This window comes from Cetorhinus maximus, chromosome 5 (assembly GCF_964194155.1).
Source record: "Cetorhinus maximus chromosome 5, sCetMax3.hap1.1, whole genome shotgun sequence".
Taxonomy (NCBI): Eukaryota; Metazoa; Chordata; class Chondrichthyes; order Lamniformes; family Cetorhinidae; genus Cetorhinus; species Cetorhinus maximus.
This window is the reverse complement of record NC_135883.1, coordinates 69,683,581-69,699,191: the sequence shown is the minus strand read 5'-3', so window position 1 is coordinate 69,699,191 and position 15,611 is coordinate 69,683,581. Positions and strand designations below refer to the sequence as shown.

General features: G+C 41.0%; 1 protein-coding gene across 3 annotated transcripts in view; it reads left to right on the top strand.

Annotated features, from left to right (window-relative positions):
• The window catches only part of tsnax (translin-associated factor X), a 58,088-nt gene extending 53,424 nt beyond the window's left edge, over window positions 1-4,664 (top strand). For 2 of the 3 annotated variants that reach the window (XM_078541977.1, XM_078541978.1), the window contains exon 7: window positions 3,228-4,664. In XM_078541977.1, coding sequence (XP_078398103.1) covers window positions 3,228-3,611 — 384 coding nt within the window. In that variant the 3' untranslated portion in view covers window positions 3,612-4,664. The remainder of the gene's footprint in view (window positions 1-3,227) is intronic. The other variant, XM_078541979.1, reaches the window with a different exon arrangement.
• Window positions 4,665-15,611: the final 10,947 nt, after the last annotated feature.

Below are 15,611 nucleotides of genomic sequence, written 5' to 3'. Positions count from 1 at the left end.
GGAGTCAGGAGGTGAGTTACTCACTGCAGGATTCCTAGCCTCTAACCTGTTCTTGCAGCCACAGTATTTAAATGGCTAGTCCAGTTCAGTTTCTGGTCAATGGTAACCCCCAGGAAGTTGATAGTGGGGGATTGAGCAATGGTAATCTGCTTTATTAAGAATTTAGGCCCAAACTGTGTTGTACATTGTTTCACCATGTGGTTTTTACATGGCCAAACCTTTTCTCTCAAACTGTTCTGAGCCTTTTTACTACAACAACAATTTGCACTTATATAGTACCTTCAACATGGTAATATGTCCCAAGATGCTTCATAACAGTGTGTTATCAAACAAAATTTGATGCTGGATAACATGAGATATTACGATAGAGGATCAAAAGGAGATGACCAAAAGCTTGGTCAAACAGGTAAGTTTCAAGGAGCATCTTAAAAGAGGAGAGAGAGAGAGGTGGAGAGGCTTAGGGAGACAATTCCAGAGCCCAGGGCCCAAGCAGCTGAAAGCATGACCACCAATAGTGAAGCTATTAAATCGGGTTGTTCAAGAAGCCAGAATTTGAGGAGCACAAAGATCTTGGAATGTTGTAGGGATGAAGAAGTTTAGAGATAGGGATGGTGAGGGCATGGAGGTCTTTGAAAAGAATGTCAATTTTAAAATTGAGACATTGTAGACCAAGCACACATGTAGCAAAGATAAAAAGGACTTGCTGAGAGTTAGGATATGGACAGCAGAGTTTTTGGATGAGTTCATGTTTGAGGAGGGTGGATGGTGGGAGGGAGGAAAGTGAGAAGGTCAAGAGGGCATTAGAATAATCAGGTCAAGAGGGAATAAAGTCATGGATGAGAGTTTCAACAGCAGATGATCTGAGGCAGGCAATGTTGCAGTAATGAAAGTAGACAATCTTGGTGATGGAAAGGATATGTGGCTAGAAACTCATCTGAGTGTAAGATTGGATGTCCAAGTGAAAATAATCTGTTTTGGCCTCAGATAGTGATCAGGGAGAGAAAGGGATGGAGATGGTGGCCAGGGAATGGAGTTTATGGTGTGACCCAAAGACGATGGATTTAGTCTTCCCAGTATTTAGTTTTAAGAAATTTCTGCTTGGCCAGGACTGGATGTCGGTAAGTAGCTTGACAAATTAGAGGCAGTAGAGCGGTCAAGAGAGGTGGTGGTACAGTAAAGTTGAGTGTTGTCAGCATACATGTGAATCTGATGTTGTGTTTTTGCATGCTGTCGCTGAGGGCAGCATGAAGGTAAGAATTAGGACAGAGGCCAAGGATAGATCAATGGGGGACTCCAAAGATAAGAATCAGGACAGAGGCCAAGGATAGATCAATGGGGGACAGGTGTAGAAAGCAAAGCCATTGCAGATGATTCTTCGGCTATGACTGGATAGATAAGAATACAAATAGGCAAGGGCACTTCTACTGAGGATAGTAGAGGAGACACTTTGGAGGACGATGGTGTGGCCAATTATGTCAAAGGCTGCAGACAAGTCGAGGAGGAAAGGAGGGGTAATTTCGTAGTGACATGTCACTTGTGACTTTGAGGGCTGTTTCAGCTGCAGCAGGGCCGTAAATCTGATTAGAGGGGTTCAAAAATGGAGTTCTACCTTTGTTCAGGCATGCACCTGCACACCACTGAAGTAACAATTTGTATTGACCTGCCTTTCAGTGTTTACTTGTCAGTATTCGCACATCTATTCGGTGTGGGAAAGCTGGGGACGGATGACACATTCAAGGATTCATTGGTAGTTAGAGATGGGACAGTAATTTGCAATGAAAGAGGGGTTAAGCTATGGATGGGTTTTCTGAGATGATGATTGATGACAGCAGATTTGAAGGTTGGCAGGAACAGTACCTAAGGCGTGAGAACCATTAACATAGGAACTGGAAGGGAAGTTGGGTTTTCAGCATTTTGGTGCGAATAAGGTTGTGGGAGCAGGAGGTGGATCTCATGGACAGGATGAGCTCAGAGGGGGCATGGGGTGTGATAGGAGAGAAACTACAGGATATGAGTTCAAAGTTAGAGCAAGTTAGATCCTCTGGGAAAGTTTGACTTGGTGGGCTAGGGGAAGGGAGAGAAGCAGTAAGGGTAGCTGAACAGATGCTTTCATTTTTAGTGACAGAGAACTCCATGAGTCCCTTGCACTTGTTGGGAGTGAGGGTGGAGGAGGCAAAGGAACAGGGTTTTAAGAAGTTGGTTTACAGTGGTGGAGAAAAGAAGCTTTACTTCATACAAGCAGTTTGATTTAGATGCTCAAGAGTAACTAATTCTAAGTTAAAGAGCAGTTCCACTCTAGAGTATGAATTGGAGATTGCATGAGTCCATTCAATGTTTTAAAGTTCTTTTTTAAATGGTGTTTTCCACTGAATGCCACCCTGTATGCCCTCCTCTGCCATTTGATATTTTAATGATTAATATTCTGTGAGTATTCTTCAGAATGCAGTGACTAAAGCATTTTAATTTTACAACAAATCCATTCATCTTAATAGAGGCGGTACTCAGATAATTCCCTTCCATTTCCAGCTCAACAGTCTTGCATTGTTTAAGGTTTTTGTTTTCAGTCCTTTTTTCCTTCCTCTACAAGGAGCAGGGATAATATATTTTCTGTTGATTATTTTGATGCTGAGATTCTGCCAATCTTCTCACTATTCATATTTCCCAAGAATCAAATTATGCTTGTTGCCAAGAAATTAGAATGAGATAGTAAGATGTAATTGTAGTAAAATAGCTAATGTCAGTGTTTTGTACTGAATTTGGCAGTGCCGACAAGCACGTAAACAGTATCCAGTTCTGGTGCTGATGTCTCCCAATGGCCCTTTATTTTCAATTCAAAATTTAGAAAAAAATACCAAGAAATCTTAAATCCCACCAACATAAGATTGCTGTCCAATATGATGGCTACTGGCCAGGTGTGACTGATTTAGAATCCAGATGTAGCTAATTGCATTTTTGATTTTAACAAATGAATTGACACCATCATTAGACATGTCATCTCAATACTCCTATTGAAATAAAGGATTAGTTTTACCTTTTATTAGGTATCCTCAAAAAGTGCTACTTTATAATGAGAATCCAAGAACCATAAGGAACAAGCACTGTCAAGATTTTATTTAAGCATCTCTAAATAAATAGTTGTTAACTGCTTAAAATTCTTTTTTTGGCAATAGGTAATATTTAACCTAATGTGTATTTTTCCACTCTTATTAATGCTTTTCATCATGCAGGACTTGGCCTTATCCGATTCACAGGATGGGAAACAGAAACAACTTCTCTGTCTGCAGGTGACTCCCACAGACTACCTGTTGGGGGTTGCAGATTTGACTGGTGAATTGATGCGCATGTGTATCACCAGCGTAGGCAATGGGGATATTGAAACACCCTTTGAGGTGAGCCAGTTTCTACGTGCTATCTACGATGGGTTTACTTACATTGGTAACACTGGACCTTATGAAGTTTCTAAGAAGCTTTACACATTGAAACAAAGTCTAGGAAAGGTGGAAGATGCCTGTTACACATTGACTGTGAGAGGCTCTGAAATTCCAAAACATATGCTTGCTGATGTGCTTAGCTCAAAAACCTCCATGAGCGAACATGAGGAAGGTATATAATTAATAAGACATCAAGGGAAAAGGTATGGATCTGTTGATATACACAAGTTAGTTATTTGTTAGCTTAATCATGGGAATAATGTAATTTACCTTTTGTTGAGTTGCACACTACATGCAACCATGGAGACCCAATATTAAATTTTTTGTATTTTCCCCAAATGTATTCAGCTGTATTCTATCATTACAGAATTACATTACAGAATTCCTGTTCTAGAGGCTATTTTGACTACAAATATAGTTGAATGTTGAACCAGAATTTTAAACTGCTCTCAAAAATAATGCTGATGTTCAAAATAGGAGTGAAAGTGTCTCAGAGAATCTGGCAGAATATCACTGCTGCTGCTTTTGTATGGAGAACCGTAAGGTCTCATCTATGGCCTAATTTTTTCAAATTGGTTATGCTTGGCTATCAGATGGGTATATTTTAGCTCCCACATGCCCTTTATTTGTAAACTGCCCACCAATCCCCAAAAATATAAATGTTTCCACTTCCTTATAAAAGGTTTTTTTTTGCTGAAGGTAGTTTTGATACACAATAAACAGAATTGGATTGTGTTATAGTAGACACAACAGAACAAATTTTATTGTATGCCATTTTCACAATACAATTCCTAATAATAAAAAAAATTAAATGAATCAGTATTGTTTGGATGCTGTGGGTGATATAGTTACATTCTTTAGACCAATGCGCTGAAGGTGTCTTTGAGATTAAATTATATGTTGTAAAAATTGAAAGTGCTGGAAATATTCAGGTCAGGCAGCACCTGTGAAGAGAGAAAAGTGTTAATGTTTCAGTTGACAACCTGAAACATTAACTCTGTTTTGCTCTTCACAGATGCGGCTTGACCTGAGTATTTTCAGCTTCTGCAGTATTTTGCATCTGTAGTTGCATATGTTGATTTGATTTGCATCTTTGAATATGAAGACTGGATTGAACTTAAGTTTTTAATGTAAGCGCATAACAGAACTAAGAACACTGATGCAAAAATGCTTTTCCATTTTATGTACTTGCTTAACCAAAATAAAACTCTTGAAATTGAAATAGCAAAACTGCCTAAGTGATTTAATTGACCAACTATTTAAATCAAAAGATCAGATCAACTTAATTAATACTGCAATGTCTATGAGGAATTACAATTGGTGTTAAACAAACTCAACATTACAGGTAAAGAATTTAGCACATTTTCAGCATTAATAGAGGTCAATACAAATTGTTTTTTAGTCTTTGAGAACATTGTATTTTTGTTTAAACTGAACAGTTGCATCCAGGAGAACAAAATAATACAGAATATACTTTGCTTCAGTGGCTGCACCACTTCATATAAATGATTCCAATTCTGGTCTCTTGCACATCCTTCAACTGCCAAGCTATGGAATTCTCTCCCTAAAGGATCAACAGGCCTGTCAGTTTAATCTTGGTGGTGGGAAAACTTTTAGAAACAATAACCTGGGACAAAATCCAAATTTGCTTCAATGAGGATGGATTAATTAAGGAAAGTCAGCAAAGGTTTGTCAAATATAAATTGTGGTTAGCTAATTTGATTGAGTATTTTTGAGGAGGTAAGAGTATTGAAGGTGTGGTTGATGTGATGTACGTGGACTTCCAAAAGGCATTTGATAAAGTATCACACAATAGGCTTGCCAACAAAGTTGAAGTTCATGGAATAAAAGGGACCAAAGGGACAATGACAACACTGATAAAGTTGGCGGGGTGACAGGAAACATTGATGAATTTTTTTCCAGACTGGAGAAAGGTATACAGTGGGATTTCACAGGGGTTGGTACTAGGACCACTGCTTTTCTTGATGTATATCTGAGAGAGGACTAAGATCTCTCAAGGTATATTTTTATAGAAGATACATAGATATCCTCATGGCTATTTCTAAACTTTAAAAACTGGACAAAGACCTTTTAAAATGGCTGAATCTATGTCTGCCCTGTGACCCTTGAACAAAAGGAGCTACCTGGCAGTATCAAAGAAACTTGCACCTCTAACTCTGAAGAGCCACTGAATGAAACAGTAGTTTGCACAAACCAAATTCAAAGAAAGCTATACAAAGGCCATCTGCATTTCATAACCCAGGCTGGCCCACTCATCTGCTAGGACAAAGGGCCCCGCAACCTTCCTTTCAATTTTTAATGATTGAGACATTTAACAATCTCGGGAACCCAGAAGAGGGATACACACCCTTTGTCAAAGACACTCTGAAGAGTGGGAGTCATGTGACAAGGACCTCAAGTTTGTGGAACCAATAATGTTGCCTTGTGGAACTGAAAAGTTAGCCTGCTATTTACTATCTGACTAGCAGCCTTAAAAAGGAGCTCTGCCCAGGTGGAATACCTGGCCCCACCTGCACTTTTTCTGCTGGAACTTCTGTACCATCACTTACAAGATGGATCCATGTCTGCATGCCTATCTCACCGTGTGAAGCCAGCACCACTGAAAAGTGAATTATACGTCATCGGTTTTCAACCTGCCGACCTCGTGTGAAGGAATACCTCATTGTACTTTTATTTTGAACTTTGATTCTGGGCTTTGGACCCACGTGAAACAATATTTCTTTTTCTGTGGTCTCTGCACTGTAAACCTTTTTTTTTTCTCTATCCCTCTTTTACTGTACAAATGCAAAGGAGGCAACGTTGCGACCCTCCTTCTGCATCGAGTGTGTGCAAATAAACTAACCCTTTGAATTCATCCTATCTCGAGTTTGCTGTGGGGTTATTAATAGAAAATTGGATCACACCAAAAATGAGTTGGGAAATGTGCCACCACTTCTAAAGAGGGAAGCAAATCAAAACACTTTTCTGTTTATGGTGGGGAGAGGAGAAATTATTGCTGTTTAAATTAACCTTCCTCCTGTCCGTAACATATTAAAGACTTGGACTTGGGTGTACAAGGCAGAATTTGCAGATGACACAAACTTGGAAGTATTGTGAACTGTGAAGAGGATAATGATAGACTTCAAGATGGCTTAGGCTGGTGTAATGGGTGGAAATGTGGCAAGTGAACTTCAATGCAGAGAAGTGTGAAATATTACAATTTAGTATGAAGAACAAAGAGAGACAATAAAAAATAAAGGGCTCAATTCTAAAGGGGGTACAGAAACAGAGACCTGGCTTTAAACATACATTCATAAATCACTGAGGGTGGTAGGGCAGGTTTACAAAGGCATATGGGACCCTTTATAAATAGAAGCACTGAGCATAAAAACAAAGATGTTATGGTGAACCTTTGAAAACACTAGTTTAGCCTCAACTGGAGTATGGTGTACAATTCTGGGCATGACACTAGGAAGCATGGGAAGGCTTTAGAGATGGTGCAGAAAAGATTAATGAGAATAGTTCCAGGAATGAGGTATCTCTATTATGGAGAAGTTGGGGTTGTACTCCTTAGAGAAGATTGAGAAGAGATTTGACAGACATGTCACAGTTTTGAGGCGTCTACACAGAGGAACTGTTTCCATTGGTGGAACAGCTGAGAACCAGAAGATACCTATTTAAGGTGAACGGCAAAAAAAACCATTGACGACATGAGGAAAAAGCTTTTTTTTTTAACTGTTTGTGGTTAGGGTTTGAAATACAGTGCCCGTGTGTGTGGTGGAGGCAGATTCAATTGTGGTTTTCAAAAGTGAATTGGATAATCATCTGAAGAGAAAAAAATTGCAGGGCTTTGGGGAAAGGCCAAGGGAGTGGGACTAGCTGAGCTGCTTTTATAGAGAGTTGGCAGGGACATGACATCCCAATGGCCATCTCCTGAGTTGTAATCATTCTATGAGTCTATAAACATCTTGGCCTCTCTTTCCTTCTTTGATACACCGATTAAATCCAACCTCAGAAGTTTTTGGTCATATTCCTTAATATCCAGTGTGGCTTGGTGTCAGATTTTGTTTGCTTTGATGCTCCAATGGAGAACCTTGGGATTTTTACTATGTTAAAGATGGCATATGAATGCAAGTTGTTGATTTTATAAAATAAAATCTCCACATAGGCTATGTCACTTAGAGTTCCTTTATAGATTAGTTACTCTTTCAGGAAGTCTACCTGTAGTATAAGGGTCTAGCATATAAAGGGTTAATGTGGGATTGAGTACAGTACTGAGCACACATAACCTGTACCTAGGAGTCAGTGCAGTGTTGGACAGAGCCGTGTGTAGAAGCAAGCATGGACCTTTTCTGTACCTATGTATATAGTTTCTAGTAGTTAATAAATACTTCCTGTTGAACTACCTAAGACTACAAATACCTTTAAGACCGACTGAACTACACCCAACACCTTACAACACTACCTACCTCAACTAAAGCAAGAAGGAGCTTTCAGCAGGCATCTCTTTGAGCAAGGCCGTTGAATGTTGTCAGAACTCATTCTTTTCCCTCCTCACCATAATTACTTTGAATGTGTAGCCTTTTTGACAAAAGAAAGTGCAGCAGGCTATCGCACTTCAAAAAGTGCTTGGAGCTTGCATCTAGTGTCTAGGTGAAGAGGACTATGCAGGTTATGTATGTTTCAAAAATTGCTCCTTGTTTTGGAGCTGTTAAACTTAATTATTTTGGAAGAGTGGTAAATTATGCTATCATTATTGAAAAGGAGATGCTGTATTGAGAAGAATGAATTATGTTCCTACTATTCTATAATTGGTGAGAGGATTGGGTGTTCTGGACTTATCTTTGATAACTAACCATTGATCAAGTTCCTAAAGAAGGAAAATAAGGTGGTCAACTACCATTATAAAGGCAATGTAAATTGTAGATTAATTCTAGGCAAAATACCCTCTCAACATTTAAGAAGTATTTGGATGTGCACTTGCGATGCCTTGGCATACACGGCTATGGGTCTAGTGCTGGAAAATGGGATTAGAATAGTTAGGTACATGTTTGACTGGCGCAGACTCGATGGGCCAAAGGGCCTTTTTCTGTACTGTAGACTTCTGACTCTACTGTGGATACTGGAAATCTGAAACGAGAACAAAAAGTGCTGGAAAAACTCAGCAGGTCTGACAGCATCTGTGGAGAGAAAGACAAAGAGTTAATGTTTGGAGTCCATATAACTTCTTCAGAATGGAAGAGAAGTAAAGATGGTGAAATATATTCTGGTGGGTGGGTGGGTGGGGTGGGAGGGTGGGTGGGACAGGTGAAGCTGGATAGAAGGTCACTGATAGGTGGAGGCAAAGGAGAGATTGCAAAAAATGTCAAACAAAAGGTCGAAGGGATGTTGATGGTGGTGATACTGGATAAAGGAGGTGCTAATGATGATATTAAGAGTAGAAAGCAGAATGAGCAAGTGACAGATGGCCCTAGTCGGGGTGGGGAAGAAAGATTGAAATAGGCTAAAAGGTGGGGATAAAATACTGAATAAAAATTGAAATAAATTTTAAAAATAATAGGTGGGAAAGAAATATATATATATATATAATTTTTTTAAAAATAAATTAATAAATATTTGAAAAAAGGGGTGAGGGTGGAGGAGAGTGTTCATGGTCTGAAGTTGTTGAACCCAATGTTAAGTCTGGAAGGCTGTAAATTTCCCTCCCGGACCGTTCCCTCCGGTACACCCTGGTCCACTCCTCCATCACCCCCAACACCCTCCCACGGCACCTTTCCACGCAATCGCAGAAGGTGCAACACCTGCCCCTTTACTTCCCCCCTCTTCATCGTCCAAGGGCCCAAATACTCCTTTCAGGAGGCAACGCTTCACTTGCACTTCCCTCAATTTGATCTACAGCATTTGCTGCTCCCAATATGGTCTCCTCTACATTGGAGAGACCAAATGCAGACTGGGTGACCACTTTGCAGAACACCTTCAGTCTGTCCGCAAGCATAACCCAGACCTTCCTGTTGCTTGCCATTTCAACACTCCACCCTGCTCTCATGCCCACATGACCTTCCTTGGCCTGCTGCAATGTTCCAGTAAAGCTCAACGCAAACTGGAGGAACAGCACCTCATCTTCCGATTAGGCACTTTACAGCCTTCCGGACTTAACATTGAGTTCAACAACTTCAGATCATGAACTCTCTTCTCCATCCTCACCCCTTTTTGATCCCCTTTTTTCAAATATTTATTTTTCAATTTTTATATATTTTTTCCCACCTATTTATTATTTTAAAAAATTTATTTCCATTTTTATTCAGTGTTTTATCCCCACCTTTTAGCCTATTTCGATATTATTTCCCCACACCTTTCCCTACCCCCACCCCCATTAGGGCCATTTGTCACTTGCTCATCCTGCTTTCTACTCTTAATGTCACCACTAGCACCTCCTTTAGCCAGTATAACCACCATCAACACCCCTTTGACCTTTTGTTTATGACATTTTTTTCCATCTCTCCTTTGCCTCCACCTATCACTGGCCTTCTATCCAGCTTTACCTGTCCCACTCCCCCTTAAACAGTATGTATTTCACCATTTCTACTTCTCTTTAGTTCTGAAGAAGTCATACCGGCTCCAAACGTTAACTCTCTTTCTCTCCACAGATGCTGTCAGACTTGCTGAGTTTTTCCAGCACTTTTTCTTCTTTCTACAATGTAGATTGCAATGAGGCAATAAGGGACAAGCTGGCAGTCAACAAGCTAACAAGCACAAATTTCCATGTCGCCATCTTAACATCTCACAAAGCTCTGTGCTTTCAGATAATGGACAGATGCTACCAGTATGTGCAGAGCTGTCAATTCAGTAGAGAGGCTGGGGGTTAAATAAAATGTGATTTTACCAAAAAAACGTTTTTAAAAAAGTAAAACATTTTATTGCAGATGTTACTTTAACTCCACAGTATCAATGGGTACTATTACTTATGTGCCATGCTGCAGCTGTAAGTAGGCCGAAAATGTTCTTTCAACATTAGCAGTTAATACTGGGAGCTAAACATTTTTTTTAGCAGTGCAGAGAGACTGTTCTACCTATGCCTCCCATCCAGTTAGGTATTAAAATCCTCTGAATGGCAGTGGTCATGGTGCCACTTGAAATCTCTCACCCTCAGTAGTTTAGGGATTATAATCATAGTATATAGATTTGTTTGAAGTACAGTGTATAGGAAGCCCACAAATTTTTTATGATTGGCAATCCCTCAAAAACAAGTACGATTATCTTCCATGGGTCTGAAGATGGCTGAGGCTGATTCGGGATCTACAGAATTTATAGCATGTTGGGCAATTGTTGTCATGTGGAATGTCTGGTTATGTATTATCATTTTGGGTGATAGCATGATCTATTTGCCACTTCGCTTTTCCTCTTCACTTTGTTGTCACTCAGTCTCAAAATGCTAGGATCCTTCCAACAGACTCTGCCGCCATCTGGTTCAGTCCAAGATGATGGTCTCCCAGCAATTGTTTTAGATAAAGTCTGGGAAAGTGACTACATAATCAGTTCTGAAACTTTAACACTGCTGTAGTTTCTGAACTGCCTTGTCTTTAAGACAAAGCAGCCAGCACAAGAAACTGCAGAAGCAGGTTTAAGATCCTGTAAGACTTTTTCAAAGTCTTTATCAGCTTCTCAAAGTAAACCAGTTTTATTGTGTGCCCAGATTCAAATATAGCCTTCTGTCCAGCAGAGACAGCAGGAGGATAATCTGGGTAATTTGCATTTATCAGAAATTCAGTGTAATTTGTGCAGTACAGATTGGCACAAGAATGACTCCTTGGTCTGTGAACTCAAGCAGTGGCACCGCAAAAACTTTGACAATATTTTTATTAATGCTACACCAAAATCATTGGACCATATGCATGCAAGGTGCTAAAGGCTTAAACATGCAAGTGTTTGCCAAGTGCTGTGTGCAATTTCTACCTACACCTATGGGCTATTAACAGAAGAATTGTATTCAACCACAATCTGTAATCTCATGGCCCAGCATATCCCTCACTCTATCATTACCATCAAGACTGATTTAATGAAGAAGGATATGCCTAGTGTTGCTCCTGGCATGCAGGAGGGCATGCCAGGAGCAACACCAGGCATACCTAAAAATGTGTCAACCTGGTGAAGCAAAAAACAGGGCAACTTCCATGCCAAACAGTGGAAGCAGCATGCGATAAACAGACCTAAGCGATCCCACAACCGATGGATCAAAGCTCTGTAATCATGTCACATCCGGTTGTGAATGGTGGTGGACAATTAAATAACCACTGGGAGGAGCAGTCTCCATAAATATCTCCATCCTCAATGATGGGGGAGCCCATCACATCAGTCCAAAAGACAAAGCTGAAGCATTTGCAACCATCTTCAGCCAGAAGTGCTGAGTGGATGATCCATCTCAGCTTCCTTCTGGGGACCTAGCATCACAGATGCCAGTCTTCAGCTAATTTGATTCATTGATTCACTCCACGTAATATCAAGAAATGGCTGAAGGCACCAGATACAGCAAAGGCCATGGACTATGACAATATCCTGGCAGTAATACTGAAGTCTTGTGCTCCAGAACTAGCTGTGCCCATAGCCAAGCCTTTGCAGTACAACTACAACACTGGCATTCACCCAAAAATGTGGAAAATTGCCTAGGTATGTCCTATCTACAAAAAGCTGGACAAATCCATTACCACCCCATCAGTCTACTCTTTGTATTGTGTGTTTGTTTGATGTCTCAATGATAACATCTTGAGGCTTGTATGTTTAAACATGAACCATTTATTGTTAATCTCTATGTATGTACAGATCGCAGTTAATGGCATGCATAGTGCTGCTACCAACTGTTACCAATTGTCACCAGCTGCTTCTAAAATGTTCTGAGTCATACCTTGTGACTCTATACATCATGCAATGGGTGGTGCTGTTCTCCAGTCACATGTTAACCCTTGCTTTGCCGAGCACCTTAACATCACAATGGCATGCAGGCAAATACAGTATCATAAATTATCTCCCTTCTCAAAAGAAAACTTTCCTCCCTTCCAACGGGGTGTAACTATTTACAGTACAATCTTTACTTGCTATCCCTTCTCCCCTGCCTCAAGTCTGACTTTATAAACCCAAAATGGTTGAGGCTTCACAGTTCTTTCACATCTTTGTCTGTCACGTTTGGAGGAATGGTAGCAGTACTTGTTTTCTGGTGCTTGTTATCTCTATTTGATTCGCTTTTTGCGCTTTGAGTTGCGTTTCTCTTTATTAACAAACCATCTGCTTTTCTCGGACACCATGGGTTTGTCCTGCTCCTTCCAAACAGAACTCCATTCATTTCTAGAATGGACTCGAGTTTTCTTTTCAGAACTGCAGCAGTTCAAGGAGGCAGCTCACCACCACCTTCTCGAGGGCAATTAGGGATGGGCAATAAACACTGGCCTAGTCAGTGACACCCACACCCCATGAATGAATTTTTAAAAAATTCGGTTTACTTGAATATCGTCTCCCTCGCTCAGGGGTCTTGAGAGCAGAGGTGCAGGGTAGTGAAGAGGTGAACGATAATCAAAGTGTGACAAGAAGGGCAGAAGATATAAGCAGAAGAGTGCAGCAGAAATAGAAAATAGGAGCAGGAGTAGGCCATTCGGCCCTTTGAGCCTGCTCCGCCACTCATTATGATCATGGCTGATCATCCAACTCAATAGCCTGCTCCTGCTTTCTCCCCATATCCTTTGATCCCTTTCACCCCAAGAGCTATATCTAACTCCTTCTTGAAAACATACAATGTTTTGGCCTCAACTACTTTCTGTGGTAGCGAATTCCACAGGCTCACCACTCTCTGGGTGAAGAAATTTCTCCTCACCTCAGTCCTAAACGGTCTACCCCGTATCCTCAGATTGTGACCCCTGGTTCTGGATTCTCCCACCATCGGGAACATCCTTCCTGCATCTACCCTGTCTAGCCCTGTTAGAATTTTATAGGTTTCTATGAGATTCCCCCTCATTCTTCTGAACTCCAGCGAATATAATCCTAAATGACTCAATCTCTCCTCGTATGTCAGTCCAGCCATCCCAGGAATCAGTCTGGTAAACCATCGTTGCACTCCCTCTATAGCAAGAACATCCTTCTTCAGATAAGGAGACCAAAACTGCACGCAATATTCCAAGTGTGGTCTCACCAAGGCTCTGTATAATTGCAGCAAGACATCCCTGCTCCTGTACTCGATTAGAACCAGAATGAGTAATAATGGTAAAAAGTCAAAGTTTAAGGCTCTTTATCTGAATGCACACAGCATTTGTAACCATAGAAAAGTTACAGCACAGAAGGAGGCCATTCGGCCCATCTTGTCCATGCCAGCCCAAGGACACCCAGGTGCCCTATCTAATCCCACCTTCTTGCACCCGCCCCATAGCCCTGCAGCTTGCAGCACTTAAGGTGCAGATCCAGGTACTTTTTAAAAGAGTTTAGAGTTTCTGCCTCTACCACCAACTTGGGCAGCGAATTCCAGACACTCACTACCCTCTGTGTAAAAAAAGTTCTTCCTCATGTCCCCCCTACACCTTCTGCCACTTATCTTGAATCTATGTCCCCTGGTTCTAGAATTCTCCACCAAGGGAAACAATTTTATCCTGTCCACTATACCTATTCCCCTCATAATTTTGTACACCTCAATCAAGTCACCTCTCAGCCTTCTTTGTTCTAAGGAAAATAACCCCAACATATCCAACCTTGCCGCGCTTTGTGGATAATATCACCACCTTCAACACCTCTTTGTCCTTTTGTCTGTGACATGTTTTGGTTATCTCCACCTATCACTGGCCCTCTATCCAACTCTTCTTGTCCCACCCACCCACCCCCTTAAACCAGCTTATATTTCACACCTTTTCTATTTTTCCTTAGTTCTGTTGAAGAGTCATGCGGACTCGAAACGTTAACTGTGCTCCTCTCCACAGATGCTGCCAGACCTGCTGAGTAGATTTCCAGCATCCACAGTTTTTTGCTTTTAACCCAACCTATCCAATCTCTCCTCGTAGCTACACTTTTCTAACTCTGGCAACATTCTTGTAAACCTCCTCTGCACTCTCTCCAGAGCTATTACGTCCTTCCTGTAATGTGGTAACCAGAACTGCACATAATACTCCAGTTATGGCCTCACCAGTGTTTTATACAATTCCAACATTATATCCTTACTTTTATATTCTATACCTCTGCCAATGAAGGAGTAACAAGATAGATGAGTTGACGGCACAAATAGAAATAAATGAATGTGTTTTTCAGTCCATTGTGGGATTTTTACTTGGAGCTGGTTTACTTGGTAACCACCTTTGTCCCTTCTGACACGGCATGCTTGGCCAGTTCCCCGGGCAGCAGCAGGCACATGGCGGTCTGGAGCTCCCGGGAGCTGATGGTGCTGCACTTGTTGTAATGGGCCAGGCAGGAAGCCTCACCCACGAGGCACTTGAAAATATTTTTCATGAACGAGTTCATGATGCTCGTGGCCTTGGAGGAGATGCCAGTGTCGTGGTGAACCTGCTTCATCACTTTGTAGATGAGAAAGGAGTAACTCTCTTTCCTCGACCTTAGCCACTTCTTGCCGCCATTTGCTGACAGTTTCTTTAAGGCTTTCTTGGCTCCCTTCTTGGGAGCTGGTTTCTTCTCATCAACCATCTTCAGTTTCAGACACAGAAACTTGATAGCTATTACAGAGATGTGGTTGCAGGGTGACCAAGACTGGGAACTCAACATTCAAGTCTCTTCAACATTCTAGAAAAACAGGCAAAAAGGAAAAGGAGGTGGGGTAGCTTTTTTAATAAAGTATCAGTGCAGTAGTGAGTAATGATATAGGTGCAATAGATTATGAAGTGGAATCGGTTTGGGTGGAAATAAGGAATAGCAACGGGAAGAGGTCACTGGTGGGAGTTGTCTATAGGCCCCCAAAGAGTTGCCTCACTACAGGACAAAGTATAAATCGGGAAATAATGGAGGCATGCAAGAAGGGTGCTACAATGGTCACAGGTGATTTTAATTTGCATGTTGACTGGACAAATCAGACTGGCAGGGGTAACATAGAAGATGAATTTGTAGAGTGCATCAAGGATTGTTTCTTAGAGCAATACATTGCAGAAACTATCCGGTAACAGGCTATTTGAGATCTAGAAATGTGTATTGAGGTGGGATTAATAA